Consider the following 14,760-nt stretch of genomic DNA (forward strand, 5'->3'; position numbering starts at 1 on the left):
CCACCGTGTAGTAGTTGGTAGGGAGGACTACATCAGGGAAGATTTCTGAAGTTCCAGAAAAAATAAGTAATTGAGTAAAGAGCTCTCAGATAATTTATATTTGGTCTAAATAAAGTCTGATACAGTCTACTTAATATTCCTGACTACAGATAGAAGACAAATAAGAATATGCAAGCACAATCTATAGTTGTGTGAGACTCAAGGATTTGTTAGCAGTACCGTAACTCGATGGAGAAATACAGCTTTGCAGTGAGCAACAGTTTTGCTCACTTCTCAGAAAGCAACAGTGGATTAATGTTCTGAGCTGACATAGTCTGTGGAACTTGCAACTGTTCAGGGTCTGAAAGGATCAGCTGTGTTACTGACACATGACAGAACAAGAGAAGAGATTTGAAAGAAAAAAACATATTCCTGTGTTAAAAATACAAGTAGCAAGAAAGAGGTTTTCCTAGGGGGGAGGGGGAAGATAAAAGGGTAAAAATATCATAGAAATGGTGATTTTTTTTGTTGCAAAGGAGCAAAAGAGCTGAGGCTATTTTGCAATATCAGTTGAACATTTCAGTAGATCAGGAATGGACATCAATGATTGATTGACACAGCTGATTCCACCTAAAGTAAAACACTATCAAATTTCTGACAGGCAGTTAAGGGTTCTGCTTCTGTGATAATTCTGATTATAGTGTACCAAACAGATAAGGTCTCATTTACTTGAATAAAAGAGGGATGGACTAAATGGCGTATCTATCCTGAACCCATCTGTTCTCCTTTGGAAGAGTTGTATCCTCAGACACTAGATTCATTGGCCTTGTCCCATTAACTAAAGGCTTCCTCAACTCACTAGATAACTGCTCCAAGCAGTTTATTTTCTTCTGGATATATTCAGAGTTGGGATAGACCACATAAAAAAGAAACTGCTGTTTCGACTCCAGGCAAAGACTTGGCCTGATTCTCCACTGCACTATAATCTCAATTCCTAGCTGTATTTGGCCTGGGTTTGGTACTGCAAAGACAGAGCTTAGTTAGCAGTACTCCACTTCTGCAGCTTGCTGGCCTCTGTAGCCAGCCAGGAACTTCTCCCCTGGAATATTCAAATGGCTTATGGAAGGAAGAGCAACAGCCAGTATCAAATTGATGGTCCAACCCATCCCCTCCAACCATGGGCTGAGAGATGCTGTTCTGCTGGCTCTTTGTTACCTTTGTAGAGGGCTTTCCTAAATGGAAGGCTACATCCTGGCTTCATTTTCCCTTTTATGCCAACCATCCTGTGAGAGTTACAGCAGAAAAGCTGTCCTGGATGGATTTCCTCTCAGCAAACTGACTGTCTACAGATTAGTATCTCGTCTACAGCTACAACAATGTCTGCAGAGGCATCACCTCCTCAAAGGTGGACCTTGAACAGGAAGGATTTGCCCACTCTGAGGAGACTATGGTCCTGAAATACCTGAAAGTATTGCTCTTGACGTGCTGGACTATGGTTGTCTCTCTCCTATGGATGATACTGCTGCAGCAAGTGACATCTTGCTAGTACACTTCTTTGTACAATCTTTTGAAACAGCAGCATTCTCTGTGTTTCCCTCAACTGTGGAAATCTCTTGTCATATTGCCTGAGAAAGTCTGAGCGTATTGGCCTTTGAGGTGTTTGTAAGATTAGGTTGTTGCCTCCAGAAGAAGTTTGTATGTGCTGGGCTAGGTCAGCATTTGAATCGGTTTTAGCAGTACCAGGACAGATTTCATCATTTTGCCCAACATACTGATAGGACAAGAGGCAACAGACACAAGCTATAATACAGGAAACTTATATGAGTTGGACTTCAGGAAAAAAGTCTCCCCGGAGTGTGGGTCAGCAGTGGCACAAATGCCCAGAAAAGCTGGGGAATCTCCACCCTTCAAGATGTTCAGAACTCACCTGGACAAGGCCCTGAGCAACCTGATCTAACTTAGAAATTAGCCCTTCTGGGAGCAGGAAGTTGGGGGAGAGACCTCCAGAGTTCCCTTCTCACTGAAATCTTTCTGAGTCTGTGGAATTTTGACAACCTTGTTCTATGAAAAGTTAAGCTGTTTGGAGCAGTAGGAAATCTCAACTTCTGAGGTGCAAGGCAAAGGAGTTCTCACGTTCATCCAGCCCCTTGGTGATTCAGCTTCCCTGCCACCACAACGGTTGCCCAGAGGTCCTCTGCGTCAGTGTTGGTGTGTTGCCAGAGTTCCTCCAGCTCCCCTTCACACCCCACAGCCCCTTCACTTTCTGTCTGAACTGCCAGATCCCTCAGAACATGTCTCCTCACGGATTCACAGGCTGGGCAGTAGAGTAGGGCTGCAGGAAATGCTATTGCTGCTCACTAACAACTGCACCCTCTGCCTCTGTTCTAGTTTTGGATGTCTGTCATTGCTACCACGATGCCAATCCCCTGTGGAGGCTTCATGCCTGTTTTTGTTCTAGGTGAGTTTCAATTTTGGGTTGCAGCATATAGGTCTGACAGGTGGAGAGGATAAGAGAGACATTGCATACATACCCAGTAGGTTTCTTCTCGTGGATGAGGAGTCATCACTTGACGTCTATGTCAAGCTTGGTTAACAGTCCATATACCAGCCTCTGAGTCTCTGCTTTTGTCATTTCCCAGCCCCAAATCCAAATGCTGAGGAGGAAATCCCTGTCCTTTTACATAAGGAAAGCCACACTGTGGGGAGGTATGCTGAGCCATGGCCTTCTAATTTCTCTGCCTCTTCACCTACAGAGGAACTCTCATCCTACAATTAGTAGTAGTTGCTCCTTTCGCCCCTGAAAGCCAACTGGAAGAGATAACCTCAAAACTAGTGCCTGCAATGTAATCCACCACTTACTCATTTCTTCTGACTGAAACATGGTAACATACAGGAGTTTATTGTTTTTTAACTGGTTTTAATTCCAAGACCAAAACATAAAAAGAATATGATGCTAATGTTAAGAAAGAGAGGCTATGTTAGACTAAAGTATACAAGCTCATGAAGTTCAGCAGTAAGGATCCCCAGCTCTTAAATGAAATGGTGTGCGCTAAGGACCTCTGGGTTCTGGCAGGCAGCAACTGAACATGAGTCAGTAGCACGCCCTTGCAGTGATGAAGGCTAACCACAAACAAGGCTGTATTAAGAAAAGCCTAGCCAGCAAGGCAAAGAAATTGGTTATTTCCCTGCATTCAGCATTTTGGACGCAATTCTGGAATATTGTGCCATTCTGTGTCCACCAATACAAGAGATTTTGACAAAGTGCAATGAGTCCAGTGGAGGCCACTGAGATTGTTGGGGAGTTGGAGCACAAAACAAACAAGGAAAGCCTGAGGAAGTTGAGCTTGTTCAGCCTGCAGAAGAGAAGGCCAAGACGGGATCTATCTGCATCCTTCACCACCTAATGCAGCAGGGGATAGAGAGGATAGAAAGACTCCTTGTAGAGACACACAGTAAATAGGAGGTAAAGGCACACGTTGCAACAGGGGAAATCCTGATGGGACATAAGAAAAAAATTGTTTCCTTCGTTAAGGTGCTCAGAAAGGCTGGAGAATCTCCATCCTTGCAGACTTTTAAAGCTTGTCTGGACAAGGCCCTGGGTGACTTGATCTTGCTTTGAAATTAGCACTGTTGTAAGCAGGGGTCAGAACAAGACCTCCAAAAATCCCTTCCCACTTAAACTCTTCTGTAAGCTGTGATTCTAGTGTTTGGACATTGATAGAATGAGTGTGTGAAGGGCCTCAACTGTGATCTGGACTGACATTGTACATATTCTGAAAATATTTCCTCCTACCTGGGAATCACAAATACCACTGTGCCTGGTGTGCCTAAGTGGAAGAATGAGGGGTCAACTGTACTTACATATCTTAATACCTTTTTGTCCTCTTGGAGTCTAACTTCTATATTTTGTAACTGAGAACTACTCTTTAGTCCCCAGTGTCATTTTAAAGTAAGTTTTTATTTTGTTTCTGTTAGAAAATACTCAAGTGATTGCCCAGCAATCTCTGCACAGCACAGACTGGGTGTTCCTTAGATGTTAATTCCATAATTATCAGTGATATTTTCCAGGTGCTGCATTTGGGCGTCTTATTGGGGAAATCATGGCATCACTTTTTCCCAATGGGATCCTCTTTGATGGTATTGTTTATCAAATCTTACCTGGAGGGTATGCTGTCATTGGTGAGTATGCATGTCTTTCTTTTTCTTCGCCTGGTCCCATCCCCATGAGTTTCCTGGTTGACATGACATGCTGTTTCTATATGACAGTCATCTTCTCTCCCTATTCCTTTTCCACCCTACCTGGGAAAGGTGCAGCAGCTCTGACAGGAGCAGTGAGCCACACTGTCTCCACTGCTGTGATCTGCTTCGAGCTGACAGGTCAGATCTCTCACATCCTCCCCATGATGGTGGCTGTCATTCTTGCCAACATGGTGGCCCAAAGTCTGCAGCCCAGCCTCTATGATAGCATCATCCAGGTGAAGAAGTTGCCCTACCTGCCAGACCTGGGCTGGAATCACATAAGGTATAGTAGTAAAACAGAGGTGGAGGTGGGGAGTGGCAAAGAAATAAAGCAGAAGAGGATGAGACCATGGGAGAATAAAAGGTCATGAAAAGGGGATAGTACTACAAAGAAAATAAAAAGGCAGAATAGGCCCGGAGCAAGGGAAAAACAAGTGGTGGAGTAGAATCAGGGTTTGTACGCAGAAGCAGAGAAAAGTCCTCTTCTTTTTTTTTACTGAAAGCACAGGTTTGAATAATCTGCAGCATTACTGAATTTGTATTGATATTACCAAATTGCTTCAGTTTAAAAATTTAAAAATCAAGTGTCTCATTTTCCATTTTGTTCTGAATTCAGTGGGGTTGGATTTTTTTTCTCCAGCAAATGTTTGAAATATAATTTTATTTGGATATTTTGCTTAAAACAAAATTCAGTTATTCATATACATTCCTTCCTCTTTCTAGTATATATAATATACATAGGTATGTATCTATAAAACATCTATACATATATGTATATATATGTGTGTGTTTTTATGGTGAGGGGTAATGGAATGGAATACAACTGCAATGAAAATCCAGTTAATCTGTGTTGGTCCTGTTGGAAAGTCCTCTTTGGTTACTCTCACAGAAGATTATTTAGCAACTGTGCTGAGAACACTTTTTAAAGAAGTGGTCATTTATATATTTCTTTAAGGAATTTATCTGCTAGACATTTTTAATATGCTAACTTTTCACCTTATTGTCCATACATTCACAGTAAATATAATATCTTTGTTGAGGATATTATGGTCCAAGATGTGAAATTCGTCTCCTCCAACTGTAAATACCGAGACTTGCAAACTCTGCTCCAAAGCACCACTGTTAAGACTTTGCCTCTGGTGGACTCACCAGGTAAGCAATGTGGCGAAACTGGTCCTTCCTGAAGACTCTCTCAGCTTAAAGAGCCAAAGAAACTAGCTTTCAAATTACATGCTGTGAAGGAGACAGTGTGACCCACTACATAAAATATTGTCCTAAAAATCTTCCGCTATGGACGCTGTATGACAGAAGGCTGTTTCAGCTGGTCAGACAGGTAAGCTGGAGTGTGGGCAGTGAAGCAGATATAGCAGGTAAGGGAGGTGTGGGGGAAGTTTGTGGACTGAACTGTGACAACAGGGAAGCATCTAGCATAAGTAAAAAGCCTGCTTCTGATGTGGTGCTGAGGAGTGGCACGACTCGGGGATGGTGAGCTTCCCACAGCCCCACGGTGTATTAGCAGCAACTAGCAGGGCTGCTCGATGACTCTTGTATAGCTCTAGGTAGTATGAATCCGAGCACTTTGAAGAGGTTGGAGGGAGGAAGGGGCAGTGTGTGGCAGGGGACATTCAAAACCTTGAAGTGGCTTAATGGCTTCTCTGCTCTGTGTTATGCAGAGACCATGATCCTTCTGGGATCTGTAGAGCGATCTGAACTGCAGGCTCTCCTCCAGAGACATATAAGCCCAGAACGGCGACGGCTCCTCAACAGAGAAATGCAGCAGAAGCTGTCTGAGGCACCCTACGATGGGCACAGCAAGGGACCATGGGCAACGCTGCCAAAGCTGAAGCATGAATCTTTTGCTTATGTTGATGAGGATGAGGATACAGATGAGAAGGGAGAGGTGAGGGAGAGAAGTGGAAAGATATTGCAACACAGAGACTGCTTAAGAAGCAGTAAGGCACTTGGAGAGGCTGAGAAAAAAATGACACGGGGTGGACTTTATTTTCTCTCCTTTCCGTAACAGCTGCCTCGGCCCCCAAGTCCCACTCCCAGTTACCCAGAGGAGCCCAATGGCCCGACAAGTCCTCTTAAACAAATGCCTGAAACTTCGGAGCCACAGCAACTCCCAGGTATGGTAACTTCTGGCATGCCTCAGCCACATCCTAGCCAGCTTGTGGAAGCTTTCATGCTAACTGTGTGTACCTGCCTGTGCGAGGTGCTGATTTCCCAGAGACTGAAAGAAGGAGCTTTCTCTGCTGTGCCTGTATTAAAGGTACTTTGTTAATGCACCTCAACACCAGTGTAACGTACCTGGAAACATCTTCTGTTTGTGGTCCCTCGGAGAGCATGGCAAAAGTAGGCCCACTCAAGCTGCTCTCTCTCTGTCAGTACTCCCCATTCCATCCTTTGCAACAACATCTCCGCGGACATTTTCTGGAGAGTCTGTGTGGAATGGTCCCATCTCTTGCATCCTTAACCCCATGAATGAATTTCCCTGGGAAAAGCAGCCTGAGAGCTAAACATCTGTACTTGTTTTTTGAGTAGCTTAGGCTGTTGCTCAGCCATCTCCAAGTTACTGTTGTTAGAGCTGTTACTGAACAGCTCCTCCCTTGGACATGCATCTCTTTGATTCAGCTACATTAATATGATGGACACAATACTGATGCATTATGTTCTTTATGTGCCACCCCAGCCTATATTAGCTTTGCTTCCAAGACTGTACTCATAGCTCATTTCTGATTCATATATCATGTATATTTGATGCAGGATGGTGGGGTTTTTTTCCTTTATGTGTCTTGAAATAAGCAGAGAGTGAATAAGCACAGAGGTGTAGCCCAGTCTTGAGAATGAATACAGATAGGGCTCTGGCTCGTGCTTTTAGGCACCCAAAGGTTAGCATGTAATATTGCACACAGCACTTTCTGGTTCCTTAACACCACTCATGTATGACTAAACCTCTAAGGCATAGGAAAATCCACTTTACGCTTCCAGGGCAGTAGAGTGGTGGGACAGCCATCCACCTCTCCTTACCAAATCAGAAAAAGAATCACATCAAAACAGGGACAGTGTGTGAGACATTTTACGTGAAACTAGTACTGAGTGATCCAGGAGTGACAAGAGGAAGTGGAGCAGGGGTGAATTTATGAGGCTTTCCCTGCCATAATTTTTAGTTTGGCTCACAGCTGTCATTGTTTCTGACCAACCTTCCTCCACAGCCTTGTTCACTTCACAACAGCATGAAACCCTATCTTGTCCTCTTTGCTAATTCCTGACTGTCCTGCCTGGGAGAATAATTCTGCAGTCTTTTTCATTCCCACCATTACACTGCTGGCACAACCCATGGACTCCTCACCCCTTTGTACCTGTCACATTCAGGCTGTTGATATGTTTTGTCTTTGAAGTAATTTCCAAATTCTCACCTCCCCTTTCCATACTCATCCTCCAAACCACATTCTCTTTGTGGACTGCAGAAACCTCTAGTCACAGCAGTTTATCCCTTGTGTCAGATTGTTTGCTGTGTTAGTAGTTTCGCTTGTTTATTTTTTCTTCAGGGACACTGATCTATGAATATTATCTGCAAGGGCTACTTTGTAATGGTTTGTTTCCTCTCCTTAAGGAAAAGATACTGCATGGGAGTATTTATTCTGGCATGTCCCAGACACCATCTTACAAATTGAATGCTAGATTGTGACTGGCTCAGCCCTGTCACATACCATTTACTATGTCACTCATATTATTTCCCAGCCTGCCTTGGGCAAGGAGGTGGGCATGGGGCTTTGTATTTTTGTCTCTCACTTATTCTTCTCTCTTATCCATGTGTTTGTTTTCATCCTTCAGGCAATTTCAGGCGCCTGAGGCAACTGATCCAGCAGCTCTTGTGCCATTACAACCGTCCACTTGAAACAGAGAGTGCCGTCCAGGTTAGGGATACAGGCAGCCTAGTAGTACCCTGAAGAGGGAAGGGAATGCAATGGAAATAGAACCTACTACTTGGAGACATTCAGCATTTGGCCAAAGCACGGACACACTTATGGTCCTGAACTCTGACAGCATCAGTGAGGGACTCTCTCCAAGGAGAAGGGGTGTGATTACTGTAAAGGAATGTGCATCTTCCTAAAGAGCCATCTGTGCTCAGGTGTCAAGGCTACCATCATGACTGAGCATGGGCATCTTTTTCTCACTGAATACCTTAACACTATTTTGGCTAACCTGGAATAAAGTGCAGTTCTATTCCATTTGGTGAACAGTTTTGGCCAGATAAAAATGAAAAAATGCTTTTACCTTGTGCCATGTTAGATGCCCTTGGGTATCTCATATATCTGCACAGGGTTGGTGGATATCATCCAGAGCCTATGGGAGACCCATCCACTCTAGGGCAGTGGTTGGACCCCATGTGGAATATCCGAAAACGTCTAAAGCAGTACTAGATGACCATGTTTAGGCACCTGAATTGCTCCACCAGCATTCCATAGTCAATCTTCATTGGCAAGGGAAGCACAGCAAGTACAGAGTACACCTTATAATGTATCAGCATAAAGAAAATCTAAACACTCAGTAATATACTATTTGGAACAAAAAGGGGGTCACATGGGGTGAGGAGGCTGTGCAAATTTTTCCTTTCTGTACTCTGAAACTGTGGGTTCTTCATCTGTCCTGAACAGTGTTTTCTCCTACAGGAGCCAGTGGAAGTCGTTGACACAATGAGGCCAGAAGAGGTAAGACCGGGTGTAGAAAGGGAGTGGGTTAATTGAGTGCTTCTTTTGCCCATTTCCTGTCACTTGCAATACTTCCTGAACTCCAACAACCTCAGTGATTGCCACATAAAGCCATAGCTAAAGCCATTTTCTTCTTAGAGTTGCACAGTGGGCAAGTCTCACCCAATAACAGAAGAGATTGTTCTGCTAGATGTGCTGAGTAAGGCTCTGACTAACCTGATCTAGCTTTGAAGTCAGCCCTGCTGTGAGCAGGGTTTTGGACTGGAGACCTCCACAGGTACCCCCTCACCTAAATCTGTGGGTCTATGTTCCTTCATTTTTTACACAAAGGAACTATTATCTTGCAATGACAAGGCAAAGATGCACTCAGAAAGGAAAGCCAAGATGTTCACTCCCTCTTTAAGCAGGAAGGAGCAAAACCTCACCTTCTCAGAAAACCTCTGAGGTACTGGAATTACTCTGTTTCCACAGGGATTTGGCATCTGGCAAAGAAGGGATGGGAAACCTGAGGGGTGTGATATAATGGGCAAGATGAATGGTCTACATAGGAAGGAAGAAGCATTAACAGGAGAATGGGACTAGCTTGGGTACACAAGACAGCAACACTGCTGATTACTGTAAGAGTGATTCATCTCCTTCCCTGTGTCAGATAGATGCTTGGGAACAGGAGGAGCTGAACAAGAATGTGTGCTTTGACAGCTGCCGCATAGACCCTTCCCCTTTTCAACTGGTGGAGAGAACTTCCCTGCACAAGGTGGGTGCAGATGTTTCTCTGAGGCATACATTTTTTCTCCACCCTATCTATCATTGCAAGTCTAGTCTATGACTTATTTCTTCTCCTTGTCTTCACCTACAACCTCTCTCACCAGCTACTTCCACATCCAGCTACAGAAGTCGGTTTGTTCCTATAACCTTCTGCATGTACCTCCAATCTCCTGCAATATGAAAGGCTACATGATAATAAGTCTGAGTGCATTTATTAAAATAGCTTTTGGACACCACATAGGATTTTCCAGCTACTACATTAACAGAAGCATTGTATGCCTTGCTGCTGGGGGCATTACACTGAGATTTACACCCTGCTTTGTCAGTGTGCAGCACTGGAATGAGTACTCGTGGATTTCTCAGGGTGTTTCTGTCAGGGTGTAGAGTCTGCCTCAGTGCATGAGAAGAGTTGCTTGAAACCACCCTGTATCACAGGCTCTTCATCGAACTGAAGCACAAGGAAAGAGGAAGCTGGATCATACAACTTCTAGGGTTAGCACAGGATGACTGTGGATAAAAGCAATCATTTTATAACAGGAGTAAGAGAGGACTGGGCTTTCACTCAATGAAAAGGGAAAGCAGTCTACTGAAGCAAAAGTGCACAGTGCATGTTTTTATCAATGTTCATTTAATGTGAATGGTCAGCATATGCCTTGCACAAAATTAATTAATTACTGTTATCAAAGGGGTAGGATCTCAGCCTTGAGCAAAATAAGAACAGGTTAGCATATATTTAAGATGACTTTGGTGTTTTCTAAAGGGCTGGCTGAAGTAATCTGAAAGCATTTATCTTTGAGAATATAGGGGTTACAAGAAATTATACCTGAAGACTGCAAATGGGGGAAGTTTCATACCTCTTGTAAAAAAGAGCAAATGAGAAACTCTGAAATAACAAGTCAACCTAACTTGGATGCACAAAAAATGCAGGAATAAATAATCAAACTGTCTGAGTTATGCATAGTTAGAACTAAATGTACGACTACTGACAATGGCAAGAATATCACAGCTTATCATAATCAAATTGTATTTAACCAGTCTGATTTTCTTTTACATTAGGGTAAAATGTCTTGTTCCCGAGAAATGAGATTTTTCCTAGTTTACACTTGAACATGACATTCAATATCTCATGTGATGTTAAAAAAAAGGCAAACACCAGCTGTGAAAGAATGACTTCATGTGAGGCCACAGGTAAAGTCTAGCTAGAGCTCAGCTTAAAGAACTTGGAGGTTAGAAATACCCCACAGATGAGCACTGAGAATGCTGAAAGTTTTAGAAAGCCTGATCTATGAAGAACAGCAAAATAATGGGGTATATATTGAGGCTGAAGAAAAGAAGACTGATAGCAGTGTGATATCTGTCCTTTTAAGAAGGCTTTGTAAGAGAAAGGGAATAACTTGTTCTCAGTTGCTGCTGGATAAGCAGCAACAAGCTTAAGTTCTGACAGGAAACATTCTGGAACAAGAAAAAAGAAATCTTCTAGTGTTAAGGAAAGCACTGGAATAAATAACCTAAGAAGGTTCTGAGTTTGCATATTACTATACGATAGTTTAATTTCCAGCACCAAAATGAAATAGGATCTGCATAAGTCCCCAAGTACACAGGGTGTTGCATGTGAATCTCTGTTTGCCAGATGCAGGATGGGAGTGACCTTGAGAATGTGCTCTCCATCATCAACACACTCCCAAGTATGGCTGCACAGCAGAAGGACCAAAGGGTAGTATTTGCTAGCTACAGAAGGGGAAGGGAAGAGGTAGTTTCTCACTGGGATGACTGCAGACTTGTCCACCTTTGTGATTCCCATTTCTAAATCCCAAGTCCCAGCTCTAGCAACAAGTATCATGTTACCAAGTTTCCAAAGTCCCTGACGTGGTCTTTTGTGGTTTTGCTCATAGACACATACATTGTTCTCACTACTGGGCCTCAGCCATGCCTATGTAACCAGTATGGGGAAGCTGAGGGGAGTGTTGGCTTTGGAAGAGGTAAGTACAGATCCTTTCATCTCCTCCTAATCAACTGCAAATGTCCTGTGGATCATTGCAATAACTTACAGGTGTTGGAGGATCCAGCTGGGAATATATATATAACTGCGATAGCTACATTTTCAATCCAGTGTTGAATTCTGAGTCAACCCTCTGGAAGCCATGTAGAGGAATGGATGACTGTATCTCAGAGAAGGCAGCAGGTGTTGTTTACAGGGATGTTAGATGGTTCGTCCTTTTCATGAACGTAGGGCTCTTAACTGAGTGGCTATTACTGTCTCTGAAAGTGGTGTCGAATTTGTTATTTACCCTGGAATGAAAAATTACATGACCAGTGTAAAAGATGATCTCCACAGGCCCCAGAGGTAGAGCTGTGAGTCTCTCTATTTGTGATCCCTTTACCCTGGAGAGTAGATGAACTTCTGCTGGGTAGGGCTGGGTCAGCCTCCTTTTCATCCATTTTTTCTGAACTTTTTCTCTTCTCACAGCTTCAGAAGGCAATAGAGGGCTCCACACGCTCTGGGGTTCGCCTCCGCCCACCCCTTGCCAGTTTCCGCGATACCAACCGGAATTCCATCAGCAGTGAGAAGGTCAGCCAGGCCACTCAGGTGTGGAGCCGGCAGGACAACTGCATGGTGGCAGCACAGCAAGCAGCGGACTTGGGCACAGAGAGCCCACTGCCTCCCTGCTCGCACTCCCCCCAGCCCTCACACTTGCATGAAGAAGGGGAAGTCCTGTGCTCCACTTATGCCACTGATACTGAGTTGGAAGAGATGGAGCTGACAGGGCCAGTTGCTGAAAACATCTCAGACATCCTCAAGGACATAAGCCTACGCTCCACTGACCTGGATGAGGATGAAGATGAGGATGAGGATGTCCCCTTATAGCTGGTGTGAGAGGAGTAGTCCATCACACTTCAGTTGAGCCAGTCTTCTTGTGTTTGCTCCTCAAAGAGAAGCTTTTGGATGTTCTCTGCAATCCCCACAGAGGACTGATTCAGCTGGGAGAAGGGGCTTCGGACTGACCCTTTCTTCTCTGCTTTCTTTCTGTGCAAAGGCTGTTAGGCTGTTGGACTATACAGGTGTGTGCAGGAGTCAGATGCAGACTGCGAGGTGGCTAAGGGCAGGCTCATAATGCTTAGGCTTCTGCCATATCTACGTAACATGGCAGAAGGGATTGTAACAGGACATGGATACTGCTGGACACAGTCAGGATGCTCTGGGTCAATCTGCCACGTGGAAAGTGGAGAAGGAGCAGCTCTTCTCATTCTCCATTGGTGTCATCCTTCTAGTCACACCTGGCCTGCATGCACCAGTGTAAACACAGCCAGACCTCCAGCCTAGAAGCATATTGCTGCTTCTGGCTACAATCCCGTCCATGTTGCTGCAACTCCTTTTCGTTAGCTCTTATCTTGCATCCCCCCCAAACATTCCCATGTAGAACATTTTTTCTCTTTGTCTATTTTTACTCTGGGATTTTCCTGGATGGGGGTGCAGTTAGGAGCTTCTCCTCTATTCTTTAGCTGAGCCATGCCCTAAAAACAGGTGGGAGGAAAATATTTGGTCTATGTCTCACATCTTGAATTCAGCCAGGGCTCTAAGAAAAGCACTGGAAGGGAGGGAAGCCTCTTTGTTTTCCCATCATCTCTGGAATTTTTAAATAGAATGGGAAAATCTTAAGTGGGGGCATCCTCAGTGTTGGAGAGAGAGGAGTAAAACAGCATGTATGCACCTATATTTCAAGTGCTTGTGTTTGTCCCTGAATGACTGTTCACAATTTTTACAAAATTATAGTCTTAAAAAATAACAACTCAAAAAAAAATTATGGAGTGTTAGCAGGCTGCCAAGAAATACAGCAGAGGGAAGCCACATCACATTTTCTACACTTTGTAAACAGGCTTCTCTCTGAAAACTCCTGCTCTCTCTCCTGATAATTCTACCCTGCCTACTTTCCACATATTTCTGCATACCTCAGATCTGAGAATTCCAGTTCTCACTTTTGCCAGCTTGTCTCTGTTGTGACTAACAGCAGAGACCTCAACCCTTGTCTGCAGCATCCCTCTCTATTCCAGTTCTAAATCTGGAGCAGATCTTGATCTGTATCTTGCAAAAAGATGTCTTGTCAGTTCATGTCATGCATGCAAAACCTTAGCATCCAAAGATAAGATGCTGCTTTGTTTAACTCACTGTCCTTGTGAGGTTTTCTCAGTAAATAGGCAAAATCAAATTCTGTGTATTCTGCAGCTTTCCTCTAACATTCTACATCTTTTTCTACCATATTTTTGATCCAAGCCGCGTATTGGATGTGTTTCCACTTATCAGCAACAGAGAAGAAATCCAGGCTCTGAGAATATGTTCTTGGGGGTATTCTCCTACATGTTAGGCCACATCCACCTTCTTCATATTAGTAAAGCATTATCTAACTTAGAGTGACCAGTTTCACCTTAACAGGTGAAAGTTAATAAAAATCCATAAGCTGTCTCAGGAGCAAGTAAAAAATATGGTTATCTCTAACCCAGTCTCCCTAGGAAAATTCCCTCCTGGCTTTAATTCCAAGGATTGACCTTGCAACAATTCCTCTCTGATGATGCTCATGGGTGGGGGAGTCTGTGACAAGCTTATAGTAGAGGGAAATCTCCCCAGCTAGTCTCTTGAAGAGGGGGAGATGTATTTTTGTTGTCTGGAATTCAGAGCCCACCCGCTCTGTATTGTCTTTGACACATGATCCCCCTCTATAAGCTAACTGGGGACAGCCCTTCCCTGCCAAAGTGATCTTCAGTCCGCCGAGGGTCACCCTGTCCTTGTGAGAAGACAGTGGTGATCTGAGGGCAAGTCTCTTGCGCATACCAGCTGCTTGCCTCCACCAGAGGGTTGTGGCACATTTCTGGCTGCATTAGCACACAGCCTCCCTGCTACCTTTGTGTCACCTTCCCCTGCCTGCAGAGAAGAGGCAAAGCAACTGCTATTTTTCCTCAGGGAACTGTGATAGTCCTTTAAATAAGCAGGGGAGAAAGGACATTCCTTTTAAAAACCCATAAACGTGCGGTGAGTGGCAACTCTGAGACCAAATCTGATCTGGGGGTC

General features: G+C 44.0%; 1 protein-coding gene across 4 annotated transcripts in view; it reads left to right on the forward strand.

The window, feature by feature from the left end:
* The window catches only part of CLCN1 (chloride channel, voltage-sensitive 1), a 47,607-nt gene extending 33,452 nt beyond the window's left edge, over nucleotides 1-14,155 (forward strand). Inside the window, exons 13-24 of one of the 4 annotated variants that reach the window (XM_009328637.1) lie at nucleotides 2,368-2,437; nucleotides 4,048-4,158; nucleotides 4,246-4,501; nucleotides 5,237-5,370; nucleotides 5,892-6,118; nucleotides 6,242-6,347; nucleotides 6,434-6,490; nucleotides 8,056-8,138; nucleotides 8,895-8,933; nucleotides 9,583-9,687; nucleotides 11,591-11,677; nucleotides 12,166-14,155. In XM_009328637.1, coding sequence (XP_009326912.1) covers nucleotides 2,368-2,437; nucleotides 4,048-4,158; nucleotides 4,246-4,501; nucleotides 5,237-5,370; nucleotides 5,892-6,118; nucleotides 6,242-6,347; nucleotides 6,434-6,490; nucleotides 8,056-8,138; nucleotides 8,895-8,933; nucleotides 9,583-9,687; nucleotides 11,591-11,677; nucleotides 12,166-12,564 — 1,674 coding nt within the window. In that variant the 3' untranslated portion in view covers nucleotides 12,565-14,155. Of the gene's footprint in view, nucleotides 1-2,367; nucleotides 2,438-4,047; nucleotides 4,159-4,245; nucleotides 4,502-5,236; nucleotides 5,371-5,891; nucleotides 6,119-6,241; nucleotides 6,348-6,433; nucleotides 6,491-8,055; nucleotides 8,139-8,894; nucleotides 8,934-9,582; nucleotides 9,688-11,590; nucleotides 11,678-12,165 lie in introns of those variants that run through there. The other 3 variants (XM_009328645.1, XM_009328653.1, XM_009328660.1) reach the window with 3 other exon arrangements.
* Nucleotides 14,156-14,760: the final 605 nt, after the last annotated feature.

The sequence above is a fragment of the Pygoscelis adeliae genome, unplaced genomic scaffold (assembly GCF_000699105.1).
Source record: "Pygoscelis adeliae isolate BGI_AS28 unplaced genomic scaffold, ASM69910v1 Scaffold120, whole genome shotgun sequence".
NCBI lineage: Eukaryota > Metazoa > Chordata > Aves > Sphenisciformes > Spheniscidae > Pygoscelis > Pygoscelis adeliae.